Genomic DNA, 27646 nt, shown 5'->3' with positions numbered 1-27646 from the left:
GACAATTGTTTGATTATTCACTTTGGGAACTTCCCAAAGATTCATCCATTGAGCCAGCAAAAATATCCACTGATAGTGTCCATCCTACAGTCCTTTGAATCCTTCACCTTTACATCCTCACCTAGCTGTTACTATCCGTCCTGACCATAGCCGGTCATCCTTATCCAACTCTGACATCATTATTCTCACATAGCCTTAACCAAGTACTCATTCTGAAATGATGGCCTTAAACCAGACTTCCAATTCTCCATATATTCTAGTCTTACCTCTTTGCCTGCTGACATCCTAGCAAACATTTTCAAGGTGGTACTTTCCCTGTCACACAGGCAATAAATTGTGTCTTTCTCATCTTGAGGATTTGTGTTCATGACATCTGGGGATCAGGCTTGACCATAAGGAAAGGGGCTAACAATTTTTTTTTTACAATTATTGATTCATCAGGACAATAGATTTGAGTTAGGTAGAAGGGGAACTTGAAGCAGAACAGAGAACTGATCTCATTTCTCAAGGTCTTCTGGAGGCCCTGGAGTGAGAGACTGCACGGTTCTGAGGTCAGGCTGTTTGAGTGCATCGAGCAATGCTGGAAGCTGCACTGGTTTTCAGAACCTACAGCCTATGCAACTGCCTCCTTCTACAATGTTCTCCCAGTGTGATCTTCAAGTTCTTAATTGAACAGGAAACACTGGATTTTCAGTTTATACTGGCCCATCAAATTATGTAGCTGATCTTGGATGAGTACAAAGCACTGGAAAACCATCTGGGGTATATCATAACACCCTAAACCTGACCTGACTATCCTATGCATGGATTCTATGTCCTATACCAGTGGACCCAGCAATGGTAGCCTGTAGAGGCTCCAAGAGTGCCACCCTCCAGAAGGTAACTAGGGACATTGAAAAAGTGACACAATACTGAATGTCACCCAGTGGACAGCCCCAAAATGTATTTTGGAATACATGAAGGGGAGTGACAACACTTCAGTCAAACCTCTGACCACAGTCACCAAGATCTTTATGATCTAGACACCACTTTGGAATCACCTCCATCTCATTCTGAGTCTATCACAAGCTCTTGCTCGACTTCTCCAGACCAAAGAGATTCATTGTCATCCTAAGTCCTTGCACATCCCTCCCTCCCTCCCTCCTCCTCCTCCTCCTCCTCCTCGTTCTTCTTCTCTGAGACTTTATCCTATGCCCCACCATATCCCAAGTAAATAGTGAATTATCATTGATTGAATGAGGCACTGACTGAATGAGGGAATAGGGCAGTGATTAGCCAGAGACATTTATTTTTGTGAGGATTTCTTAGGCCTCTGGCAGACCTACAGGGAGCCTGCATCGAGTGAATCTGCTCAGACTCACAGTGGAGTGTTACTGAAGGCAGGTATTTTTTAAAAAAGCTATAAATGATATAATAATATCTAAAATATACAAAGACCAATAATGCCAGACATTGTTGTACATTATTCACATGACTTAACCCTGCCATTCTCACAGCTGTGCTTCAGCCGAATACCATCATTAGCCCTTTTTAATGGATAAGTAAATTGGAGAAAAGCATGAGAGGCAGATAAAGAACTTTCCAATGTCACGTGGCTACTCTAAGGCCCCCTGATCCTGGATTAGATCTCTACAGTAGAAACATAAATTCCTTTTTTTTTCCTGAACAAACACTCTCACCCCAGTTAGGCAGCAGGAACGGGAACGGGAGGATGCTTATGGGCTCACTTTCCACACAGGCACCAACCACCCTCCTTTCTATCTCCTTCCCGGGTCTGTTCTTTCTCAGTATTTTATCTGGGAAGTCAAGGACAAATATCTTCCTGCCCAGGTGAATATGTGGCACTGTGGCTTTGTGGACAGGTCAGAGGCCATGCGGACCTGGCCTTCACTGACTAGATTTGAGTTTGCAGGGCCAAGGCTGATCACTGCTTGCTTCTGACGACTACATCTCTCCCAGGGGTGATCCCATTGGTGATGAGGGTGTAACCCCTTTATGGCATTTCCAATTTAAAGTGAAGATAAAGCCCCATTGTGTGAATTGCCCTGGTCTTGGCTCGATGTTAGTCAACTTGGATTTTATTTCCTACTGCTCTCAATGATGGTACCAAGGCTTGAACTCGGCCTCACAGTTTCATTCAGCTTTTTCCCTCTGCTTTTTTGCTCACCGCTGGTAATCTATCGCATGAGCCACACCTCTACTTCTGCTGATTAATTGGGAATAAGAGTCACATAGGTTTATCTGCCTAGGCAGACTCTACACCTTGATTCTCAGATCTCTGCCTCAGTAGCTAAGATTGTAGGTGTCTAGCTCCAAATGACTTTTACCATCATGAATTACCTGCCCAGGATTTGTTTTGAATATAATTAGCAAATGCTAATAAATGTTCAAATATTCAGCTTTCAAGGGACAAGGCATGATTCAGTGTATAAAGTACTTTGTATATCTCTGTTTAAGATTTTGCAAGACTGCAGGATAAAAAGTTTAGGGAAGAATTGTGATGCTCTAGTAAAGTCTTACATTGATCTATAAAAACAGATAAGCAGGATAGATGGCCTGTATGTCAGAGTCACCCTTGACTGGATGTAATAGATTATGGAAGTGTCTCTGAGCATGAGAAAAGGTTTTATTTGAGGTATACATATTTCTGATAAGCTTTGTATCTCAGCAAGTCATTGGCTTATTAAATTTAGTCTCCCTTCCCCAAATTAGCTAATTTACATGGTTCTCTGTGCTGATGTCTCCCTCTCTGACCCATGAGTCATAAAATCAGGACCTGAAGGTATGCAATGAGAGGCTGAGTAGAAACTTGGTCATGTTTTTAAGTAGGGTGCCAAGAAATGGGGGAGGGAGGGGATATGCTAAGTCTGAGGTTGAAAAGACAACGGTTTCAGAGAAGATGGAGAAAGTGAGCCATAAAGAGGTGGAAAAGAAGAGGCTGGAGGACGAGTGATAAGTAGAACTGGCACATGCGTGTGAACAGCAGTGGGGAGAGGTGAGGAAGGGCAGGTGATGTGATGGAGAAACCATCATTCTAGAAGCATTCTTAAGGCAAGACACCCATGGCCTGGGACTTCACCCTTTTAGGCTTACAGGTTTTCAAAGTGTCTGGATCTTCATCAAGGTCTCTCTCTCTCTCTGACAAAAGAAGGATATTAATGGCAAGTGCCTTGAGGTTCTTTTTTTTTTTTGTCAGTTGTGGGGCTTGAACTCTGGGCCTGCATGCTGTCCCTCAGCTCTTTAGCTAAAGGTGAGTGCTCTACCTCTTGAGCCACAGCACCACTTCTGGTTTTCTGGTGGTTAATTGGAGATAAAAGTCTCGGGCTGGCTTTGAACTGTGATATTGAGGTTCATTTTAAAGCTAGCTGGCTTTGGACTGTGATCTTGAGGTTCATTTTAAAGCTAGCTACAGATGCCAGGCATTTGGCATCATTGATTTGTCTGTCATGGCGACTGCTCAAACCTAACAGCCTGAGCTTCCTTAGGGTTTCATTTTTATTTCTCCTGACTGGCTGAGAAAGTAGAGAAGGTCACACTGATCACAGGTGATAGGAAAAGAACCTTTAGGCTTCCCTCTTCCCATGACAATGTATTCCCTCAAATCTGACCAGCATCTCTTCTATAGGTCCCTTAGCGTCTTTGGGAGGGAAGGAATGGAAGAGGAAATATGGTGGTAGGGATTACCAAGGGCACAGACAGGAGTTGTGAGAATGCTAGATCGGCTGAGAAGCACAGAACTGGAGCCAGGACAGTGTGAGAAGTGTGTGGTTAAGGAGAGGCCCTGAGTTCAGTCTTCAGCTCTTCAAGGAGGAAGAGGAAAAAGAAGAGGAAGAGGAGGAGGAGGAAGAGGAGGATGAGAGGGGTAACAAGGTGGGGCACAAGGATCTTCAACACAAGATGTTGAGATCAGAAACAGCAAAGTGGGCTGTAACAATCCAAGCTGGGTTCATGGGCCAGGCCCTGGCTTCCATTCTTCCAGCTACTAACAACTAGGTGATCTAGGACAGCCACGTGATACAACTACTCTTATCTAAAACACCAGGAGGTCTAACTGGACGGTGTCTAAAATCCTTTCCATTTCTAAAATTCTGTGAGTCCAGTAAAATCAGAAGCTCCTCTACAAACTCTACGTACAAGTCATACTTCCAAAGAAATGAGACATTTTATATCAGAATCAGATAAACCCTAGGTCTATTCAAATAAAGGTAGAAGGTGGAAACAGAATCTAGCATACTAGGGCAGGCAAGGTTCTGAAGCTCTCGGAGTTTACATCTTGGTGTGTGGGGAGGGACAATGAACAGATACAGGGTGTGAAAAATACTTCAGATACCTCTAGTCTCCAGAGCTTGGTTTCTAATACCATTCTCCAACAACAATAATGATGATAAAAGAAACAAAGATCCTCAAGTCTCCTACTGGAATAGGAAATATAGAAGACAAGTTAGAGCACACAAACAAGAAGCAATGAAAGACAAAAATCCACATTCATGGGGATATGTCAAAGGAGGGTAAGAGCTAATTGAAATCAAAAGCTGGAACAGCAACAAAATAAAAAGTAGCATTGGATTAGAACCCAAAGTGTAAAATAAATGCTCATGAGCCTACACTGATACAAATAAGCAAATGACTGACTAGTTTAATAAGTAGCGACAAATCTCCCAGGAGGAAGAATTCTAAATAATTTAGATGCACATGTCACTCCCAAAGGAGTTTTCTCCATGCCAGTGCTCTATCTTAGCTCTCCACTCCTCATACAAGGCCATAGATAGGGACTTTCTTCCCAAGAATATGATATGGGGAGGGGGATGGTTTGAAGATTCACAACAAACTCTACTTTCACCAGGTACTAAGGACAACATCCATCATCATAAATGATATTGAAATGATGTGATAAAATGGCGCTCTCTCTGTGGCCTTTCCCCCCAAATTCATAACCTAGAATAATCATGAGAAGACCATCAGACAAATCTCAATAGAGAGGCATCCTACAATATGCTTCCACCAGCTCTTAATAACTGCCAAAGTCATGGAAAACAAGGAAGGTCTGAGAAACTACTACAGCCAAGAGGAGCCTAAGATGACATGAGAATTAAAGGCAATGTGGCATCCTGGATGGGATCCAGGAAAAGAAAAATACTTCAAGTAACACGAAAGGAATCTGAAGTCACTGTGGACTTCAGGTAATCATAAAGTACCGGTATTAATTAATTATAACAAATGTGCCACTTTAAAGTAAACATGTTAATAAAGAGGAGAGTGCTCAATGGAGGGCACAAGTGTATGTGTGTGTGTGTGTGTGTGTGTAATAGATCTTTGAGGGAAAGTGCTATGAGCCAAGGTGTCAACTGGCTCCAGAACCCTGAAGTCACACTTTGGGTGTTCTGGGATAGACAGGCAGTCAGTGTGAGCCAAGTGACGTGGATACAAGGCTGTGTCCAGAGGACATGAGTTAGGCAAGATCAGCTAGACTACAGATGGGTTCTAAAGAAGAATGAGGAGTTAGGATTGTAAGTTCATCTAGAAATCATTGGACCGTTAATAGTAGGTAATTAGTAGTAAGGGAGTGGTATCTGACTGGCAGTTAAAAATTAGGTTAGCTGTGCTGTTAGCCCAAGTGGAGATGGGTCAGTCAGGTAGGAGGATCCAGTATTAGTCTTGAGAAGAGATGGTGGAGTCTTAAGACCCAGCTGATGTAGGGAGAATGGATGGCTTCCAGTGAGGGTGAGGGAATTGTGGGAGGAGTCTTGGAAGGGTGGGACATGGACTGGGTGTTCTACTTCATTTTGTAGACGTCTCCTCACAAGGTGTTCTCTGGGAGGGAGACACAGGTGACCACAGTAGTCCATGCTCCCTTGCCAGGCAATCTGTCCCTGTGTCATCCTGTTCCTGAGCCTCTGAACAGCATGGATGATTCATCAGGGCAACTGCTGGCATCCAAAGGCTGTTGTACCAGTCTGAGCTAGAATCTCCCTGGAGCCACTGCCAAAAGGGAAGCCAACTCCCACCCGCCTTCCCTCCCCTCCTGGCCAGACAACATTGCCCTGCTTAATTAATTGCCTCCTTTGGGTTGGGCATCAATTAAACAATTGGTTGTGTTATTTCACAGCACAGGGTGCAAGATGCCCTCTCTTTAACTCAGAAATAGTTACGTCTGGAACAGAGAAGTACCCAGTGCAGGCTGAGTCACAAAGAGGAAGAATTGAGGCAGCAAAGAGGAAAGACTCCGTGCACAAAGGGTGTGACTAGAGTCTCTGTGTGTTTATTTGGTCCCTGGACAGCTTCGCCTAAAGTGACCTCCAATTCCATCTTTGGAATCAAGACACCAAATATATCTTTCTCATTCTTGTTGTCCCGTTCTTTTCCTACCTGCTCACCACCTCCATGCTAGTCAGCCCAAGATGCTCTTGGTCCCCCTTGGTTAGCTTTTACTTGCAGCTGAACCAAACTCTGGCTATGTGTTGGTGTTCAGTAACAAATCTAGAGGAAAGCGAAGGCTACGTGAAGTTTTTTGTCCCACTCTTGTAAAAAAAAAATCTACATGGTTTGAGTGAGAGATGGTTTAACTGTATCGAACAGGTGCCTGTCACGCCAACTTCTTCAACAGGGTCACCATTAGAGATTCACCCCTAGAGATCAGGTGCTGGCGAGGTTCTGAGAAGCATCGACACTGACATGTCTCTTCGACACAGGGTTCTACAGGTCAAGGTGTATTGACACAGAACAGACTCTTGTTGCACAAGGCTAAGAGAAGGAGTCATAAAAGATCAAGGTTAAAAAACAAAAGCATGCAAGGCCTTGGACAATGAGTCACGTCTAGTTTGGTGCCCAACCTCTCAGTAGAGCTGTCACAGCTGAGCAGAGCCTGGAAGTATGCAGCCTCTAAACCTGGTTTGTTCTCCTTAATAGTGCCCACTTCCTAACTAAATCAAGCTCCTGGATCAGCACACGGGGGCTGCCCTGGGCTTCTGGGATCCCAGGGCTAGGTCTCAGCTCACTGCAAAGGATGCTAGTTTGAGGAGGGTAGAGTCCCTCCCATTCCCCAGATTTTCCTTTACCTTCCAGAAAAGACCACCATTCAAAGGCTCAGCAGCTAGTGGCTTTGGTCATTAGTCCTTTCTGTTGGTCCATGGCCTATTAGTACCCAAAAGTATGAGGCTACCATTTCCCACCCAGGCTTTCAGGAGGATATCACTTTACCTAGGAACACAGATGGCAAAGCTCCAGGATGGCAGAGAAGCCTGCATGACCTGTGGATGAGATGGATTCGCTCCAGTCTCGGGTGGCACCCGTTAACAAGAAATAGCTCTTAGCACAGCAGCTTCCTCAAAGCCTGTCATCACACCAATACTTTATCAGAAAACGTGGTTATGTGGTTTAGAAACTATAACGCATGTCCAAGAGAAGAAAATTTATCTGGGCCTTTCGTAATCAGGGCTGAGGCCCTCCCTGTAATATCTGAGGCCCGTGAGCACTGAATTCTTTTACTGTGTAATGCTTGGAGAAACAGTCATAAAAGGCCAAGATTAAATCATGAGAAGTCTTGGACAATGAGTTTGTCTCTCCTATCGTAAGATATTAGAGCTAGGAAGAGCTCTAAGGCTCCTCTGTCCCACTGGCTCTTGAGGCTGCAGGTGAAGAGCACCTCAGAAGCTCTGCTTGGTATGCGTGGGGCCTAGCATCTGTGTCTGTAGAAGTTCCTCGGGGATCTCCCATATGCAGTTGGGTGGGGCCACCACAACCTGAACAAGAGGACAAGGCTCCTAACTCTGCCACCCTGTAAGGAGTGGCCTCCGTTTTTAATCCAATCCAGATGCTGCCCAGAGCCCCCAGGCTTCTGGTTGGTGTCTCAGCAATGGAAGAGTTCCAGGCCCCCTTCTTGTCCTCACTGTCTGCCTCAGTTCACCCCTTTAGGAGGGTCTCAGGTGAGGGGGAGGGACAGGATCCAGTGAGAGTCACAGCTATTGGCCTCACCACTATCTCGCCATCCTGGCCAGCTTATTGTCTGGCCTACAATGTGTGACCTGATCAGAAAACAAAACAACAAAAAAAAACAACCAATCACCTTCTTGTTGTTTGTTTACAAGCTGACTGAAGCAGTCAAGAAGGAAGTTCTTGAAGAGTTGAAAGGTCTCAGGCTTGGCACCTGGCAGGAGCTGAATCTGTGTGTGTGCCTGAGGAGAGGAGACAGTAGAGAATGTGCCTAGGACCTGAAACACCAGGAAAGAGGTGGAGATGAAAGCCAGCCAGCCCCTAGGGCTCACTGGATTCCTGCTCTGCCCGAGGCCTGTTTGCTCAGCTTTTCTCAGATTCCTGGGAGACCTCTCTAGAGCCGCAGGATAGCCCTGTTTTAGTGGAGCGTGCTTTGTGTATTGAAAAGAGCCTCAGTGCTAGGCCTCACTACAAACAGAACTGCCTCACTTTTAACTTGTTACATTCCAGGGTCCGTGTAAAAGTTGGATTGAGAAAAGGCAACAAAAGGGACTCCGTGGTAAAATATAGTGTGAGAAGCATGAGCTGGCTTGATTCCTTATTTCACTGAAGAGGACAGAGACCTAGAGAAAGTAAGGGAGGCTCTTTTGTGAGCCTTTCCCTGTAGCAGACCTGGAGGGTACCCAACCCATGATCACAGAGTCCAACATGTTCCTATCTCTCCCCATCTCTGCCACATCCACAGATGAGGGAGCAGCTCTGCCACATCCTCATTCTAATGGCAGAGAGGTGAGGCCTACACGGCAGCTCCTTGGAAAGCCTTGCTGGTCTAGGGCACAGGAGAGTGTGATTCAAGGAAAAGGGTAAGCATTCAGGTCCCGTTGTACGATGCTCTCTGGGCCCTAGAGATCTTTCTGTGCAGTGAGAGAGACAAGTTCTCCTTTCCCTCCAACTAACCTGTAGGGGAAAGAGCCTTGTGTCCCCATTCCTCTGCTCAGAAACTCTGGTTGACCACAAAGGGGACCCGAGTTGGATGGTTGCATGGTGCTTGAAGCGAATCAACATTTTTGTCTTCCTGGGGACTCACTGTCCCTTATATCCACAAATATTTCTGATTCCCTCTGTCCAGTCCCATACCTCTTCTACCAAGCCCCATATAATTCACCCTTCTGCCTCCTCTGAGCAGTCTAAAACTTCAACTCTGGACTGAGACTCCAGCCAGGAAACAAAAAGGTGCATTCTAGCTCTGAAAGGAAGGAGGAGGCACAGGCAGATGGTAGATGAACTTCTACTTCATGTGATACCATATTATCATATAGCTGTAGTTCTCCTTCTATGCAATCCTTGTTAGAAGACACTGGATTGGCTCAGTCTCAAGGGAGACTGACAGGGGAGGGTTGAGCCTTGGCCCCCACCATTGCTTTATTTTAAACAGCAGGGGAGGAGGTCATGTAGGAGGGAGGTTAGGGCCCAAGGGTGAACATGGGCCTTTGGAGAGAAAGTACCTCCTCCTTTCCTCCCACACCAAAGCAAAGGGCCCAGGTGTATTACAGGCCCCAGTACATCCTGGGCTCATGCATACTCTAGATTTCCATTTGCCGTAACCCAAATCTCCAAAGCCACAGTGACAGGGCAGTCAGATCCCAGGTCCCCTAGAGAGTGAGGACCATGTCTGATTTTTCTTTGGCATCATTAACAGCTGGTGTACTGGCATGTGGGAACTGGGAGACCTTTGGATGAGCCAATGAACGAGTGAATGAGGAAAGCCCCAGTCAAGTCATGGCTCATCTGTCATACCCTCTTGCCATTCTCCCACAACTCCAGGAACCAGGATCTTTCCCATCCCCATCCCCTCCTAGGCCAGCAGCCTTACCTCCCATGAGGAAGAGAAGCCCTGCCACATACTGCATAAGGCCTCGGTCCCAGCAGCAGCCGAGCACTCCGATGATCCAGCCGAAGAGGATGATGGCCACCGCCATGCCCATGAAGCCAGCCGTCATTCTGCGCAGGTCTGTGGGGAAGGCAAGTGGGCAGCCGTCAGTATCAGAAGCTGGGACGCAGAGCAGGGGCGCCCTTGCCCAGCAGTAGGACAGAGAGGTTAGACGCTACTGGAACAAGACAACAACCTTCCCTTCTCAAACAGGCTCCTACAACAGAACTTCCTTTGTGGAGGAAAGCGTCCTCCTCTCCTCTCTCTTCCCTGTCTCCTTCTAAAGCAAAGAAGAGCTCATCATGCTAAACCCACCATTGCTTGCATACATCATTCATGCCGGAAACTGCTGCTCTTCTCATGCATCTATTTCATCCTTCAGAGATGGAGTTGCTTTTCTCCCTGTCTACAAAAAAGGAGCCACTTGCTAAAATGCAAGCAGCTCATAAGTTGTAGCACAAGGATCTGAACCCAGATAAATGTGGCTAATGGCAGTATTAGTCAGCCTCTCAGAGAGACAAGAACCCTGGAGGTGCATTGTTGGAGCTGAAAAGGATCTCAGTTGTGTGCGGCTGCTCCATCCAGCTGGTGGGGTTTTGTGCTCCTTTCCCTCTGCTCCACGCTGGCTCTCAAAGCTTCAGCTTGCCTGTATGTGGGGCTAGAGTGCCAGCCATACTTCCTGCCCTCATCTCAGCCCCTTTCTAGTGCTTGACTCCAGTCCTCCACCCTTAGGTCAAGCCCTGTGTTCAGAGTCAGCACCTTTTCTGCTCCATTCCTTGTGACCCATCAGAAAAAGCCAGGAATGGCTTAGGGAGGAAAAGAATGCCTGGAAGCACTGTATTTTTAGCAGAAAGGAGAGGGCTGGTCTCCCTCCCTTCCTCCTTCCCTCCCTTCCCCCCTAACACACACTCTCTCTCTCCCTCCTCTCTCTCTTCTCATCTCTCTCCTTCTCTCCCTCCCTCTCTCCCCCCTCTCTCTTTCTCTCTCATGTCTCAGCAGGCTTCTTAGTGCCTTCCTTGGCTTAGGCTTTTTCCCTAGCCCTGCCCTACTGTGTCTAGAGGTGGCTAGCACTGTTACCACACAGACGCAGACACAGACACAGACACACAGACACACAGACACACACCCCTCAACATACCATTTTTGCAGACATAAACTTTGGTCTCCCCACTCTTTTTTTTCCCCCATGAACTGATCATCCTAATGAGCACCTTTCCCCAGCCCCTGTCAGGCAAGCCATACCTTTCACCTGCCCTGTCTCCACCTGCAGCTGGCTGCCTCTTGCTCTCCTCGACATGTGGGCCCACCCACCAGCTCCAGCCTGCCAGCAGGCCTCCAAATGGAAGCAAAGCCATTTGTCCAGCTCCAACTCCCCTGGGGCATTGCAGAGCAGCCTGAAGGACCCGGAGACATGCATCTCTCAAAGAGAGAGGAGGAGGAAGCAAGCATGAGTGCGTGCCTGCCTAGAAACAGCCATGCCACCACCTGTTGCCCCAACAATATCGTCTCACCCCAGAGACAAATGCCCCAGGGTCTTGGTGGAGAACATTTTGCTGTCTTCAGATCTCACAAGGGGGCATCTCCTCCATTCTTCTCTCACATTCTAGCTAGGGCTAGCATGCAGAACAAATCAAAGAACCGTGGCTCTGTTTGGCTTGAGGTTCTTCTAGAGGAGGGATCTGATCTCCTTGTCCTGACATGGCAAATCAGACACTGACAACCCTAGCTGGGGAACAGGAAAGGGCATAGGAGGAAAACCATGGGTGACCCCTCCTCTCTAAAGAGGCAGGAGCTGTAGAAGAAGGCAGTCAGAGCCCTAGCCCCCCGGAGGCAGAGATCCTTCAGAGGGCAGTGGAGCACATTTCAGTTGCGCTCAGGTCTTGGCCTTCCCCTGCCAACCTGGCACCCTGCCCTTGCCAGGTAAAAGTAACACTCGCATCGCCACTTCTGCGAGCTGCCAAGGGTGCCTCATTATCACGCAGCACTGTACGATTGCTCATGTTGCTAAATGAGTCAGATGAAGCTTTGGTGAAAGTGTGGTTCAATTACAATATGAACACGTGAGCCAAACTTTCTGCACAGCCAGCCACTGCCAGCCTGAAATAAGGGAAGGAAGGAGAAGAACATTCCCACCTGTCATACTTCTTATTAAACTACCCAGGACTGTCCTGTCTCTTCCATCCTCCCAGATGCCCTCAGTGTTGTGTTGTCTGACTTGAGTCCCTTCCTTCTTCACCACAGAGACTCAGCCAAGAAGGCCTGAGCTGCCTCCTGGGAGGGGGGGAGGGAGGGAAGGTCCCCATTGGACATGTACACCATCAGAATTGATTCCTGGAAATGGGATACTGCCTAATCGATGCTTCTTTACACTCCACTCTTTTCAAGGACAAGGAAAGATGAGAAGGGGGAGAGGCCAGATGGCTGTCATTGCAAAGAAGGTTTAGACCTCCTCTCCCCCCTGAAACTTCCCTTCAGGAGGTTTAACCCCTTAAGAGGAAGTCCAAAAGTTTGGCATGTCTACCTTTCCCTTTTTGGTGTAGGATGGTTCCAAGGACTTAGGGATCTTGTTCCCTCTGTCCTCACTGGAGACAAATGAGCCCACAGACTCTTCTCTGCTGCAGATCTGAGTCTCAGTTGGCCTTGCAAAGGAGAAATGCAAAATCAGAAAATGGAGAAAGTGGTAGATACTGGAGGATTACTAAAGTGGTTTACCTCAAAGAAAATGGCGGTCATGGAAAGAGAGAGCAGACAGCAAAATGAAGAGAATAATTGCTCTTCCAAAACTTCTGGGCAGACACCAGTCATTTGGCTCCCAGGTCAGGATGAAGCTGTTACCTGCTCTCTCCCTGGGATTCGAATCATTTCCCTGTCACCTCCTGGGCTTTGTTAGCAGAAGTGGAAGGTGGTATTAAGTTGCTGGTGTGGAAACCAGGATGAAAAGCAAAAGTCTTTCCTGCCTCTGTGCTGTCACTGGCCCAGGAGGATTTTCATGCCACACTGTGAGTCTGTTTCTGCCTAAGCTGTGCATGAACGGATGGTTGTTCTGTTCTTGGAGAGTCACTCAAGTTATCCGCACAATAACTCAGGCAAACTGAAACAACTCATAAGAGAGGTAAGACAAGATATATTCCTCTTTTGGAGAGGAGAAAGCAAGATTCAGAGAGATGTTAAATCATTTATCGACAGCCTCCAATCCAATGAACTGCAAGAAGAGTTAATACCTATACTAGTGAGTTATCTGAGGAAATGAAGAACGGAATTGAAGGCCTACTGTGTTGTAATGATTGACTGAACTAACAGTATCTAGCATTTCTTCCTCCAAAATCAAGCCAGAACTACACTTAAAGATTTTTTTTGAAGACAGATGTCCACAGCTTTGGAAAAGCAGGAGAGATGATGTCCACAAGCAGACTTGGGGGGGTGGAACTGATACACTGATTGTGTAATGACCTGGGTATCAGAGCTAAATTTACAGCCAGCATCAGGAGGCTGAAAGCCAGCCCAAAGATTTCCCCAAAGGCCTGTGGGCAGGCACCTATCGGTCTCCCCGGACCATTAAGCAGAGTGGAAGGAGACCAAACTTGGTGGAAGTTATTTTGGGAAGGAAGTGAACTCTCCAATTCCCCCCAATCTTCACCGTTACTCCATATCACTGAGGAGCTCTCTTCTCACCCCAAAGGCATAAAACGGAGCTCTCGGGAATGGTAGTCTCCAGCCAGGTAAGAATGGGCCAACACCTGTGCAGCTCAGAGTGTTGCAAAGTTCCCTACTGCCCTCTGATAAGGATGTAAAATCTCATCACTGAGACGCGGACCTCTTCTACTCTCACCAGCTCTTCACCCTCCACTCTGAAGGCTGACTGTATTTTCTTGCCCTTTGAGCAGCACCTTATTGAGCCCCCCAAGTTAGCTTGGGGTTCCCTCACAGATTCAGTGCTCTCAGGAAGTTCTTTCATACCCCCACTTTTCAACAGAAGCCAGCAACCAAGTATCTTCAGATATCTGAGCAAAGTCTACAACCCCACAAGGTGGGGAGACTGGACCAGAGAAAAGCAAAACCTAATTTAAAATTATTAACATCTCCAGACAGACAAGAGCCAAAAGTTATTGACTCCATAAAATAAAAATAAAACTCCATTAAAAACAACCAGCTGGAGAACAAAAACAAGATCTCAAAATGAAATAACAAAATCAACATCTATGAAATTTATATTATAAATTCAATTCTAATTACTGTATGAATGGCCTGTGGTGCTTGCTCCAAAAAAAAAATTTAAAAGACTGGAGGAAGCTTACAAAATGTACACAGTAGTAGAGCAGAAAATGAGGACACGAAGGAGAGAGAAAAGAAGGCTCAAAAGATGATTCCAGATTTACCCAAACGATCACAAACAAGGCCATACTAAAGCAACCAGCACAACTATGTTTATCGCAGCATTATTCACCATACCTAAGATATGGAACCAACCCAGATGCCCCTCAGTAGATGAATGGATTAAGGAAATGTGATACACACACACACACACACATACACACACACACACACACACACACACACCACACACACACCCCACACACAATGGAATTCTATACCTCCATCAGCAAGAATATCACTGCCCCATTTGTTAGGAAATGGAAAGACTTGGAAAAAATTATGTTAAGTGAAGTAAGCCAGGCCCAAAGAAACATAGGTTTTCCTTATCTTCAATAACTAGTGTATGTGTAAGACAAGCAGAAAAGGTCAAAGCTATGGATATATGACCATATAAGATGATGATAAGTGAAATGTATCCCAAGATAGGGACACAAGAGGTTTTATTTTTGTTGCTGTTGATTTTAATGTACTTATAATGTACTGTGTGATTTCCTTAGTTTCTTTCATATGTTCTTCCCCCATGGTATAACCCCTGTTTTCACTGTATTTGATTCCAGTGCCCTGCATCTTGTATATACATTTTTCTAATTTGGGGAGGGGAAGGGAAATAACAAAATGCTGAAATGAGGATACAGGTTGACCCATCTTAACAATGAGAGGTACAAGACACTATGTTGCAAATGAACTTTACAACTTGGGGCGGGGAGGGAGGAATTGGGGAGGTGGGAAGAGAGGGGATGATAGGGAGGGAGTAACAATGCTCAATAGGAAATGTACACATTACCTTACTCATGTAACTGTAACCTCTCTGTATAGTATCTTTACAATAAAATATATATATTAAAAAAAGATGACACTGGGTCACACATTCACACATCAAACTTGGTCCCCAAGGGTCTGAGGAATGTGACCACATCGTATCATTTGAACTTGATGGCATTCTATTGTATTATTTCTATTAAGTTTTCTGTTACTTTGTGTTTGCATTTGTATTCGTTCCCCCTATCCTCTAGCAGTGGAGAAGTGGCATGCAGATACCAGGATTCTTACCTTCCTTAACTCATGGCATCCAGTCCATCTTCCCTCTTCAGGAGTAAGAAAAAGATTGCTGGCTAATATTTAGATTCCTCACTATGCACACAGCTATGGTTCATACTCAGGACTTTACATCGCCTGTATTTCCTTCACTATTTCTTTCTGACATTTTTTTTAAGAAAATGAAAAGAGGAGAAACCCTAACTCACCTAACTCTGTGGCCTTGGAAAAATATTACATAAATATTAAAAATATTACATTGGCCTAAAAATACTCCTTTTGGAAAGAACCTTGAATAATAAATTTGACTCTGCAGGCAAAGCCCAGGATGAAATATCTTCTCCCGAACTGGGTTGCATTTTAATCTATTATCTATATTCCATGACATTAACATTTAACATTCTAATTTTTCAAATGAGAAAGATGCATCTTAGACTCTTTAGAAGTTGGTTCAGTGTGGTGGGCAGGAGTGGACAGAGAAAGGCTGCTAATGTGGAAGGCAGAGGAGGAAAGGTAAGAGGACCCATTAAATAGAGGCAGGAAAAGTAGTTCTCCCCCATGGAAAAAAATGCTGCTATTAAAGCGTATATTCCTATTACCATGTAAATGCAAAGATATTGCTTGCAACTCTACATAGGAAACTAGGGTATCTGCATTTAAATAAACACTACCCAGAGAAGGAAATTTTATATTGGGTGCTGAATGTCTTTCTATTTGCTCTTTAAAGACCTTATACAAAAAAGGGTGTTGATTGGAGTTCTTTTTCCTCCTCAGAAATATGAAGAAGGCAAGCAGGTGCTAGACCTGGCCTCCAGATACAGTCTGAATCTAGAAAGCACATTGTATTAATAGAGCTAGGAGTAAGAATTTAGAGTGCAGACCACCAAGACCATGAACCTGGGCTGGACACATGGCCAGTGCAGGCAAACCCCATTTGCTGGATGTTCTTGCTTCTTCTTGACAGGGCACACAGCCTTGGATACAAGGAAGTAGAGGGCAGGCAGCTGTTGGAAATCACAAGTGATTCAAGGGCATAGGCATCAAAGGGCAGAGCAAAGTGGTGAGGATAAAGTTCAAGTGTTTTCGTCCCTAAAGAGTCCATAATGAGACACAAGATTGACTCATGGCAGAGTGATTCAAAGGATAGGGGATAATCAGGGACAGTCTCTGCACAGTCATTATCTTTGAAGGAAGTGGGGTTCTGCCCCTGGTAGATAGAGATATAACAGATAGGCATGGATGGCCAGGTTCTGGGAATCAGCTTCTGTTCGCATTTTGGCTCATCCACACTCTGGATTTCAGTTTCCACATCTGTGAGTAGAAGCTGCAACAATATTTACTCCAAACTCATTAAGAGGATTAAATAAGTTAATGTGAGTAGCCCATGCTAGAGGTCTAGACGTGTAAATAAAAATGCCTGTCATCTCAATTAAAACAATTCTCCCTTTATGCTCCCCTGCCCTACAAACATCCCACATTTTTGCCATGCCATGCATGGGCACAGAAAGACCTGAATAGCATGTTACAGTGTGTCCTTCATTAAAGACCGGTACCCAGAGGGAACAGGCTTCTGGAAGCTGTATTCTTTTGCATTTCAAGTACCTGGAGATGCCAAGGTGAAGGCTTTATTTTTTATTTATGATGATAGAGATGTACCCACTCTGTGTGTTATTGCTACCTGTCCTCCAGGGACCCAAACAGCTAATGGTGGGGGAAAGAGGGGGTGTACTTGTGGCAAATGGAGGCTTGCTGAACCCCAGACTCTGGCAGTGAACATTACACGGATCTCGAGGCAAGAGACATGGGGCAGGACTGTACCTCTGCTGGAAGGACTTGCATGATTTAATTAAGAAAAACAGAAACAGCCAAGTGCCTAGCAGGAGATCTAGCCCATGGGCATTCTTGACTGGTTAGGTTGGGTCAACATTACATTGTAGTTGTTTTTAAGGAATTAGTGTCATGTGAGCATAAATTGTTCTTAGGTGGATATAAAAGGATATGGAAGGGATAGATCCCCAAAGGGAGCTTCAGAATTGCCCTCTGCCTCTCCATTTTATTCCAAGCCCCCTTCAGGCTCCAGTGATACAAGCTGCAGTATCTTCCTTCTCTCCTGTGCTCGCTGACATCATGGCTCTCTGAGCTCTCTCTCTACCAAGATTCTCTAAAGATTTCCCCCAAAGTGAAAGTCTCTGGGTGGATTCCATGATGCTTTAACAGACCCTTGCATCCAACTCCTGGAGCTCCCTCCACACTTGGCTAATCTCTCTCAAATTACATGTTTACCCCTCTCCCCCCCTCTCTCTCCCCCCTCCCTCCAATGAATCTGCACTGCTTCAAAGTTGCATTTGTGTCTGGTTTATTCTGACTTCCAATCCCTACCTCTTTGCCTGGCATGAGCAGGTGCTCAACAAATATTTGCTAAATGAGATCACCATCCAGCCCTATAGCAATTACCAAAGCCCTGTGCCTGTGGAATAGGTAGGGAGAAAAGAGCACTCCCTCACCATCCGGCCTGCTTCCATGACTCAAATGGCACCGCGATTTGAAGCCAACATTTTTCTCTTCTCCAATAAGAAGCTAGCATTAACTATTGCTTAACAGTTAATACAGTTCCTATTGCATGCAAAGGAAACATCAGCATGCATTTGGATTGCAGAGGACAGTGCCATGAAGCTAATGAGCACCTGCAATGCCCCACAGATTATGAATGCCATCGACCTTTCTGCACCAAGTCAGGAAGAGACCATGGAATGAGGTAGTTGCTGTAGAAACAAGATGTGGTTTCTGGGTCAGAAGACAGACTTGAAGCAACCTCCTCCTCAGTCCTACCTCCGGATTAGAGACCTGCCATAAATAGGGATATTATGTGATGCTGCCATATACAAATCACATTCATTGTCAAAACAATGGATGGCAAATTACAAGATTTGTACTCTCCCGATAAAAGCTGGGTCAGCAGCTAGAACAAGTGCAGGAAGAGGAGAGGAGAAAAAAGAAAAACAGAACCAAGCGGCAGTCTTCTAAACCCAAAATAAATAAATAAATAAAATCAAAACAAAACAACAATTATCCCAAGAATGCTCCCCCCTACACACACCTTCACAGCTATACCAGAATGGAATGACGGGAAGGAAAGTGCAGTCCAGCCACCTACACACACCTGGGCGGGACCCATGCAATATGCTCTCCACCTGAGGGAAGCTCCCATTACCATTCCCTGTTGCTCACGGCTGCCCAGAGGCAAAGGACAGAAATCTGGGGTTGCTTGAAAGAATGTGACCCCAGAGAGTCGTTATAAAGCAATCAGACAATGGGGGCTTTGAAGTACACAGGCGCCTCACGAGGTACTGGGTCATCCACAGAATGCTGTAGGTATCTAGGAACTGGCTGATGGCAAAGAGTGTGACAGAGCCAATAAACAGGTATTAACCTTAACTGTCCATCCACCACGTGCAGGCGTAGGATGGATATTCTGCCTAGGATGTGGCATTTCTTCCTCTGAATGCTTCTATAAAAACATATGCTATTTTGTTTTTTTTTTTCCACTGGGGATGTTAAGAGAAGGAGATTTTATTTGATTTTATTTTTACTATGAAGGTGAGGGACAGAGGGGTTACTGTTCCATAGGTCAAATAATGAGTACATTAAAAAACAAACAGTGTCACCTCTTCTCCTGTTTTCCCCCAGTGTTTCCCCTCCCCAGCCCCCTCCCTCACAAGCTGTACGGTTCATTTTCAACATAGTGCCTACTGAGCAACACCGCTGCATTAGCTCACTCTTCATGTCACTATTTCTGTTTCCCCATTCCTTCCCCCACAGATGAACTTACATACAAGACAAAAAGTACAGCAATCAAAAACAGCAACAAAGGGGGGGAAAACAAAAAGTAAAATAACAAAAAAGCCTTTTGTTTCCATTTCTTGAAGTTTGTTTGGATAAACATCATTTTATATGATCATATGTACATCGCTCATGAGCCTTGGTGATCCCCTCCCAAGAATATGGAGAAGGGGATTTGCGTTTACCAAGTTACATAGCCAAGGGTGTCACTGCTCATGACCTTTATATTCCTTGGTGCTTTTCAGAGTTCACACCATTTCAAACCACCAGTTCACACCATTTGATAGCTGAATACTATTCTGTCATCAAAATTATCCTGTTGAGGAATGTTGATGATATAAGAAGTCCATGGCAGAATATGAAATGAAGAGCAACAAACAAGCCTTAATATTCTCTCTGACCCATATACGACAGGCATGCAACGTGTACCCACGGCTAGGCATCCATGTGGGAGAAGTGACGGAGCAGACCAAATGTTAACTGGGAGCTTTTCTGGGTTGTGATGTATTTTGGGTTTGGTTTGTTCTTTTGTACACTGACAATGTGTTACTTTAAGAATCAAGTTTTTTGAGTTCTTGGGGAAATGTGAGCTTTTTATATATTGTTTTTTAAAAACAATTCTAAGTACAAACAATGAGACAACCTGCCCTAATGGGAACAAAGACAGAAACATAGTGGTCTCTGGCCTTCAGATTCCTTCCCAGAAGTACGGTTTTGAAAAAGATCAATCTTCCTTATCTGTAATTTTATTTGCCATAGTCTTGAGGGGAAGTTAGGTTTTTCTAGCTAGGTAGTTAGGAATAGATGGCAGCTGAGACCCCCCCCCCCCAGGCATGGTGGGCAGGAGGAGGATGTAGTAACATACATGTGCCTTTTGCAGCCTTGGCCAACTGTGTATTTCCCCAGCCTCCATCCAATCAGAAGCTCCTTATGTAACCATGGGCAGAGGTGGGGGAATCTGTGCTCTGAGGTAGTAGAACCAATCAGAAGACTCCTTGCAGCACATGTCCACCCCTCAGCCAATCAAGAGACTCCCCGAAGCACATGTTCACTCCTGAACCAATCAGATCTGGAGCACACCTTTAGGGAGGCATATAAGTGTGAAACAACCTGAATTCTGGATTTCAGATGACAGGAGCAGAATTTAAGTCCTGGTGTTGCACATATTGGTTGGAATTTATTGGACAGTTCGGAGACCTCAAAGCTGAGGATGATAAATGGCAAACCCCCTCTGCTTTTGCAATTTACCGCTGTGTTGTCTAGTACGGTAGCCCCTGGCTGTGTGTCGGTGTTAAGCTCTTGAAATGGTTACTACACACTCAAATTGAGACTTTCTATACATGTAAAAGTTTCACCAAATCTGAAACTCTGAAGGATTGTCTTTGAGATGTCTCTTAACAATTATTTATATCGATTATCATTGACACAATTTTACTTGCTTCTTTTTATGCCTCTCTAATGTGACTAACAGAACATTTTAACTTACATATGTGGTTTACATTATGCTTCTGTAGGATTTCACTTTCTAAAGAGAGGTGCACAATTTTGTGCAGACTTTACTCCTAAGTGCCCAAGCTAGTTCTGAAACTTGTAGTGCACCCTGGACTTCAGTTTACCTGGGGCAAAAGACTGAGAGGTTGGGGAAGGGGGCTAGGTTTCACAGAAGAGAGTCATCAGGAAGCTGTATTTCCCTTTTCTCTTGGTTTGGGCTTCCCTACTCCTGTCTACCTCGAGGTCAAGCCGAGGGGAAATCCCCTGAGAGAACCACTTGGGGAAGTTCACTAGGGCACTCTTGAGTTTAGAGGACATGATATGGCACCTTTCTGGAGCCTGAAAAGAAAAACGGAACTAGAAGCTGGTAGGAACTTCTGTGGCAGAAGAACCTGAGATGGAGCTGTGTATCTGGAGCTAGGGAAATACACTTTACTTTTGAAAGTTAGCATGCCTCCATCATAGAGCCTTGCCCACTATGGTGAGATGGAGGTCTCCATAAGAGGTAGCACCAACAATGGGAGCTGAGGAGTGGAACAAGGTCACCTTGACAGTGCCTTGTTCATATCAGGTGATTTGTAGCACTGTCAGTTCCTACAAAACTTTCCCAAAGGAATTATAACATTTCCCTGCAAGAAACAGAGCCAAGATTTGGGCCCTGCAATGTGGAATGCAGCCATACAGAGATCAAGGCTGGCAGGCACATTAGAATCCTGGTCCTTTTACCTGTTCTCCTTTCCCCAAACCTAATCCTGGGGGAGCCAGAAGTTGGTGGACAATTAGGTAACAAATGAAATACTCAGAATACAGAAAGTGAAAAAAAATATCTTTTCTTATTACAGGATTTCACAAATGAGTCCAGGCCAAACTGGAGAAGAGAGAAGATTTAATGTAGATACAAGACTGAAGTTCTAATATTAGATCAGACTCAAATTTTGTTCGCTACAAATGACAGCTTATTAATCCATAATAAGTTACTAAAAATCTAGAGTATCTTCCATACATATCATCTAGGAATGATATCTAGGGATATCAGACAGAATGGTAGTAAGGCAAAACAAAGCCATATAGTATTTTTCATAAATTAGCTACAGATAACCATATACAAGTCATACTTGAAACAAGAATGGTAGACAATGGTAATAATAAAGTTAGCATTTTTTAATGTGCTAAGCACTTTCAATACATTATCCCATTTGATTTTAACCTCCCATCTTCAAATAAACTTACTATCACTTACCTTTTATGGATGAGATAATAAGGAACCTGACCTGAGTCCACAGCTTGGAAGCAGTAGAATAAGGCAGGGCATTCTGGTTTGACTCTAAGGCTCTTGCTTTTAATCACTGAGCCATAGATCAAATAAGATCCGTGAAAATGCTTTGTAAACTGTAAAGTGTTGCTACAAATGCCAATAATCACCTAATGTTCACAACAAGGCTAGGAGAGGGAGGAACCAGAACAGTGGACCCAGTGGCTATTATCAGTATCATCCAATGTATACTTAGCAGCCCCAGGGTGTACTGCTCTTTACAAACAACACATGAAATACAACAATAGTAACTTCTTTGTTTTCTCTTTAAAAACAAAAACCTTCAAGTCCTGTTTGTCTATTTAGAAATACGATAGTGAAAGGGCCTAAAAGAATGCATGCCTACCTCCATCCACATGTAAGCAAAGATGTTTTCCAAAGCAAGAGTGGTCAGTGTGACAGGAAAAAGGACATTTTTATATGTTTTTTTATTGTAAAGATACTGTACAGAGGGGTTACAGTTACATGAGTAAGGTAATGAGTATATATCCTATGGAGCATTGTTACCTCCTCGAAAAAGGACATTTTTAAAATGGAAAGAACAGTGGAAACTTGAGGGGGGTTCCCCAGAGAACTGGGGTGCCTCCACCTCCATCTACTAGTCCTGATCCCTTAAGGATGCCACACAATTCCATGTGTCTGCTTTGTGAACGGGTAATCACAATACCTGGAGATCTGGGGGTAGACCAATTGGCTCTGTTCCAGTAGTTGTAATTTTCAACACCAGTTGTATAGTAGATAGCTTGACTTTCTCTCAAGAGAAAGAGCACAATGTGAAAAATAAAGAACACGTCATTAAAACACTAACATCATGGAGCCGTTTTCTAAGAATGCTGAAGAATCATACATCAAATTGGTAATAGGGTATAGACTTCCCACAAAGCAAAGGATAATCAGGCAAAATATAGATCAGCTTTCTTGTAGTCTCTCAAACACCACATTTCCATTTTCCCTTTCTGCTTCCTTTTGGCAGTAGCCAGTTCTTCTCCTTTTCTATTCCTTTCTTTGTGGCTTTACTTACTGACTTATTTTTGAAGGCTATCTGACTTACTTTTGTAGGCTAACTACTTTCTTCATTAGCAGATAGTTCATTCAATAAAGACATTGCCCCAAAAGAAACTTCTGTAGAAAAAAAAAACACAAAAGTTTATATCATGCCCCCTGCTTAGAAAAGTATTCCATCAATAGAATTTCCTTCTTTGGGGGCATCCAATTCATTTGTTTATTCAGTGCATGATTATATATAGCAGTAGGCAAAATTGAGACCCTGGTTCATGAAATGCACCTTCCAGGGAGAGAGGACAACCACACACATAGGTGCATGCACAGATATGTCTGTGTGTCAGGTGGGGATAAATGCAGTGGAGAGAAATAAAGTAGGTCAGTGGATATGTAATGAGATGGCAGTGGGGATGTTGCTAGTTTATATAGATAGCTCAGAAAGCTGTGTTAACTGACAATTGAGCAGACACATCAGAAAGGGAGGGAATCGGCACATAGATGAATGGAGGAAAGCATTCCAGGCAGAAGGAAGAGTAAGCACAGAGGCACTGATTGCAAGATCCTACTTATCCTATTTGAAGAATGGCAGGTGACCACATGTCCTGTGTCTTCCTGTGCCAGGCTTTCACTTACTAATTATTATATATGCTGACTTAAAGCCACACAATTGATCTTACTTGTGTGTTAAAAACAGATAAATACTTTCCATAAGCAGCTAGGTACACTTTCAGGGATTTTTTTTTTTTTTGTGTCCAGTCATGGGGCCTGAACTCAGGGCCTGGGTGCTGTCCCTCAGCTCTTCAGCTCAAGGCTAGCACTCTATCACTTGAGCCACAGCGCCACTTCCAGCTTTTTTCTTTTTGCTTATGTGGTGCTGAGGAATCGAACCCAGGGCCTCAGGCATGCAAGGCAAGTGCTCTACCACTGAGCCACCTTCCCAGCCCCAACTTTCAGGGAATTTGAATGGATACATGTACCCATTTCCTACCATGATGACTAGGAAGAAAAGACAGAAACTTGTTCCATGTAACTGCCTCTGATGAGAAATACACTTCGTCAACATTCCCAGGAACTTCATATGCCACACTCGGAGTTAAGAGATTATTCAGCGGCAAATGGGATTGCATAAAATTGCAGAGCTTCTACATGGCAAAGGACATAGCTAGCAAGATCAATAGAAAGCCCACGGATTGGGAGAAGATCTTCACTAGCCATACAACGGACAAGGGTCTCATGTCTAAAATATACCTGGAACTCAAAAAAATAAATCCCCCAACAACAAATCCTCAAAGAAATAACTGCCCAATAAATAAGTGGGCTAATGACTTAAAGAGAAACTTCTCTGAAGAGGAAAAAAGCATGGCCAAGAGACACATGAAGAAATGCTGAACCTCTCTAGCCATAAAAGAAATGCAAATCAAAACAACATTGAGATACCACCTCACCTTAGTTAGAATGGCTATAATCAAGAACTCTAATAACAACAGATGCTGCAGGGCATGTGGACAGAAGGGAACCTTACTGCATTGTTGGTGGGAGTGTAAACTTGTTCAACCACTTTGAAAAGTAGTATGGAGGTTTCTCACAAGACTCCACATAGGGCTCCCCTATGACCCAGCAATCCCACTTTTGGGCATTTACCCAAATGATCACAAACAAGACCATATTAGAGCTACCAGCACAGCTATGTTTATTGCAGCATTATTTACCATAGCTAAGATATGGAACCAACCCAGATGCCCCTCAGTAGATGAATGGATCAAGAAATGTGGTATTTACACACAATGGAATTCTATGCCTCCATCAGAAAGAATGACATTGCCCCATTTGTTAGGAAATGGAAAGACTTGGAAAAAATTATATTAAGTAAAGTAAGCCAGGCCCAAAGAAACATAGGTCCCATGGTTTCCCTTATTTGCAATATCTAGTATATGTCTGAGTCAAGCAGAAATGGCCAGATAAGTTGATGTTAGGTGAAATGAACTCCAAGATAAGGACTCAAATGATTTTTTCTTTCTTGTGATTGTTTCTAACATATTTATAAGATGATTTCTTTGTTGCTTTGTATGTCCCTCCCCCACGGTGTAACTCCTGTTTTCACTGTATCTGATGTTGGTATAATTTGTGGAGGGGAAGGGAAAAAACAAATTGTTTAAATAGGGATACAGGTGGACCCATTGCAACAATGAGATGTATAAGACGTTAGGTCGAAAAACAAACTTTACAACTTTGGCGGGGGTAGGGGGGGTGGGAGGAGGAGGGAGATGGGAAGGGATGGGAAGGGATGGGAAGGGGAAACAAAGGAGGAGGCAACAATGCTTGATAAGAAATGTACTCATTACCTTGTCCATGTAATTATAACCCCTCTGTATGGCATTTTCACAATTACAAAAAAAAGTTTATCCAGCGGGGCCCTGGTGAGCCAGGGAAGGTTTCTAATCAGGGGAGAACTGTTTGTGATGGTGCTGTATGGGCCTAGGATGTGGGGAAGGATTAGTATCTGAGATTCTAATTCGATGAGCCTGAGCCTGTAGCTGAAGTACCGGCTTTCCCAGAGATGCTACATAAAAGTGAGAAGAAAGAAAGATTAATGATAGAATTTGGAAAACAAAATTTAAGGGATGAAAAGGAAGAGAAGAATGAGAAGGGACAGCTAAAAAGGGAAGGGCAACAGCCAGTGTGAGGGGCATTGTGGGAGCAAAAAAGGAAAGGTTTCACTGATGGCTAAGTGGCTGAAATAAAGTAAGATTTAACTCCAACAAGGATTTTCTCTCCACACATTTTGTGCCAGGTGTCATATTAGCCATAGGGAACCCTGTTTCTACCTTGGTATGGTATCTGGACACATGCAGCTTACTAGATTTACAATACAGGTCTCACATGCTCGTGGTAAGGGTTCTTTAAGTGGAAGTCAACTTCAATGGATTACTAAGAATGAATGGCAGGTAAGGAAGTGAAAGTTGCTCCTAAATACTATGATTTCAAGTAAATATGGCTGGAAAGAAAAGGAGAAGAATGGACAGAGAGGAAGGACATGAAGGAAAGATGGACTATTTTTTTCAAATAGGCTCGAGCTTATTTCTATGCAGAAAGAAAAAAGTTAGCAGAGCAAGTGAAGCTGATGCTACCAAGGCTTACATTTTCACAAGCTCCAAATCTTATCCAGATCAACAGAGAGGACCACATATTTCTCATGGAAGCCCTCTCCAGTTCTTGCATCTGATAAGTAGTGGAGCTTGGTTAGTGATGAAGGAAACTGAGTCCAGGGTCAGACTATGCGGGTTCCAGCTCTAGAGGTGCCTCTTTCTAGCCATAAGATCTTAACATCCCTGTGACTCAGTTTCTTTGTACATGTCACAGGATATGGTGAGAATGGCTTGTGTAGCTAGCACAGAGCTAGTGGCTGTGTACGTGCTCATAAAATAAGACTTAGAGCCCGAGACAGGATATACAATTATAACCACACATGCCATGCACACCCTGTGGAAAGAACTGGTTGTGAGAGGAACAAGAAGGGACAAAGCTTGGTAAATGAGAGGGAGGGAGAGAGGAGGAAGAAAGATGGTGAATACATTTACAGATGAGAGATGCTGCTCTTCTGTCTAAGAGACTTGGGCTCAGGGTCCCTCTCCCCTCTACAGCCTTTGTTACAGACTCAGAATCACCTGTTCTGGAGGAAGGTCCGATTATGGAGCATCATGGCAGGCTGGATCTTCACCGAAGGTGTTGAGGAGGGAGAGACCCCAGCACTTCCCATGAGAAGGTTGCTGGTTAGAGTTCTCTTGTCCTGCCCTAATTCTTTCCTGTCTTCTTGGGGACCAAGGCTGCATTTTCTTTCTCATTCTCGCACAGCATCTAACATAACACAGAAGCTCTACTTCTCCATGGAAAGGAAGCATATGCCTCCTCCATTCAGCAGGAACATGAATGAGTAGGAACATGCAGTCTCCTAGCTGATCCATTCACAAGGGAGAAAGGAGCTGACATCTCTTTGCTACTTACGATGTGCCAGGCACTGTTGACAGTGCACAGTACACAGATCACTTGGAGGTAGGCGAGGAGAAAGCCTTTTCTATTTGTTTTGTTGAAAAGTGATGCCTAATGGCTTCGCTTTTATGTTTTCAAATGTTTGCCATTTTCTATGGCTTGCTTTCTGTACTTGAAGTGTCTCACATGACTGGAAACGTTTTTTCATGCTTCACATGTAGTAGTCAGTCACTTTTGAATTTTGCTAGTGTTTTTCCCCCCCGTTGGGTCTTTTGTTAATAAACACTTGTTATGTGTTTCCTGTCTGGCTCTACAAGAGACAAAATGCCTATCCCTTTGGCATGGTATGTGCTAGCCTCTCCCTCGGCCCTCTGTGTTGTGTTTGTTCTGTGGTGGTTTATGGAAGCCCTTTCTAGCAGGATGCTCACTAATGAGGCCAAGGTCATTGGCAGATGTGTGAAAACCCAGAACAAAATGGGAAACATTTCGTCCAAATACTTTTTTTTTTCATTTCTTCCAAAGGAATTAATCTGATTCATCAAATCAGAAAAACCCAACTGGATCACTGATACATGTAAAACATAATAGACAAAATATTTAAGGTAAGATGTTTCTATACTGATATCTGTCTTTTCTACCCCCAGATGATTTCTAAAGGAACAAAAAAGGCAAGTTATTCATCTGAATATAACTCACCAAGTCTTCACACTGCCTGTGTCTTCACATGTGGTAGCACAGAACCATTA

The 27646-nt window shown here is 44.2% G+C and overlaps 1 protein-coding gene across 1 annotated transcript in view; it reads right to left on the bottom strand.

Moving 5' to 3' along the window:
• Tmem178b (transmembrane protein 178B) overlaps window positions 1-27646 on the bottom strand; it is a 364049-nt gene that overhangs the window by 18004 nt on the left and 318399 nt on the right. Inside the window, exon 3 of the mRNA XM_013021665.1 lies at window positions 9803-9940. Coding sequence (XP_012877119.1) covers window positions 9803-9940 — 138 coding nt within the window. The remainder of the gene's footprint in view (window positions 1-9802; window positions 9941-27646) is intronic.

This window comes from Dipodomys ordii, unplaced genomic scaffold, assembly GCF_000151885.1.
Source record: "Dipodomys ordii isolate 6190 unplaced genomic scaffold, Dord_2.0 Scaffold56, whole genome shotgun sequence".
In the NCBI taxonomy this organism is placed as follows: Eukaryota; Metazoa; Chordata; class Mammalia; order Rodentia; family Heteromyidae; genus Dipodomys; species Dipodomys ordii.
The sequence above is the reverse complement of the archived record's forward strand: the minus strand, read 5'-3'. Positions and strand labels throughout refer to the sequence as shown.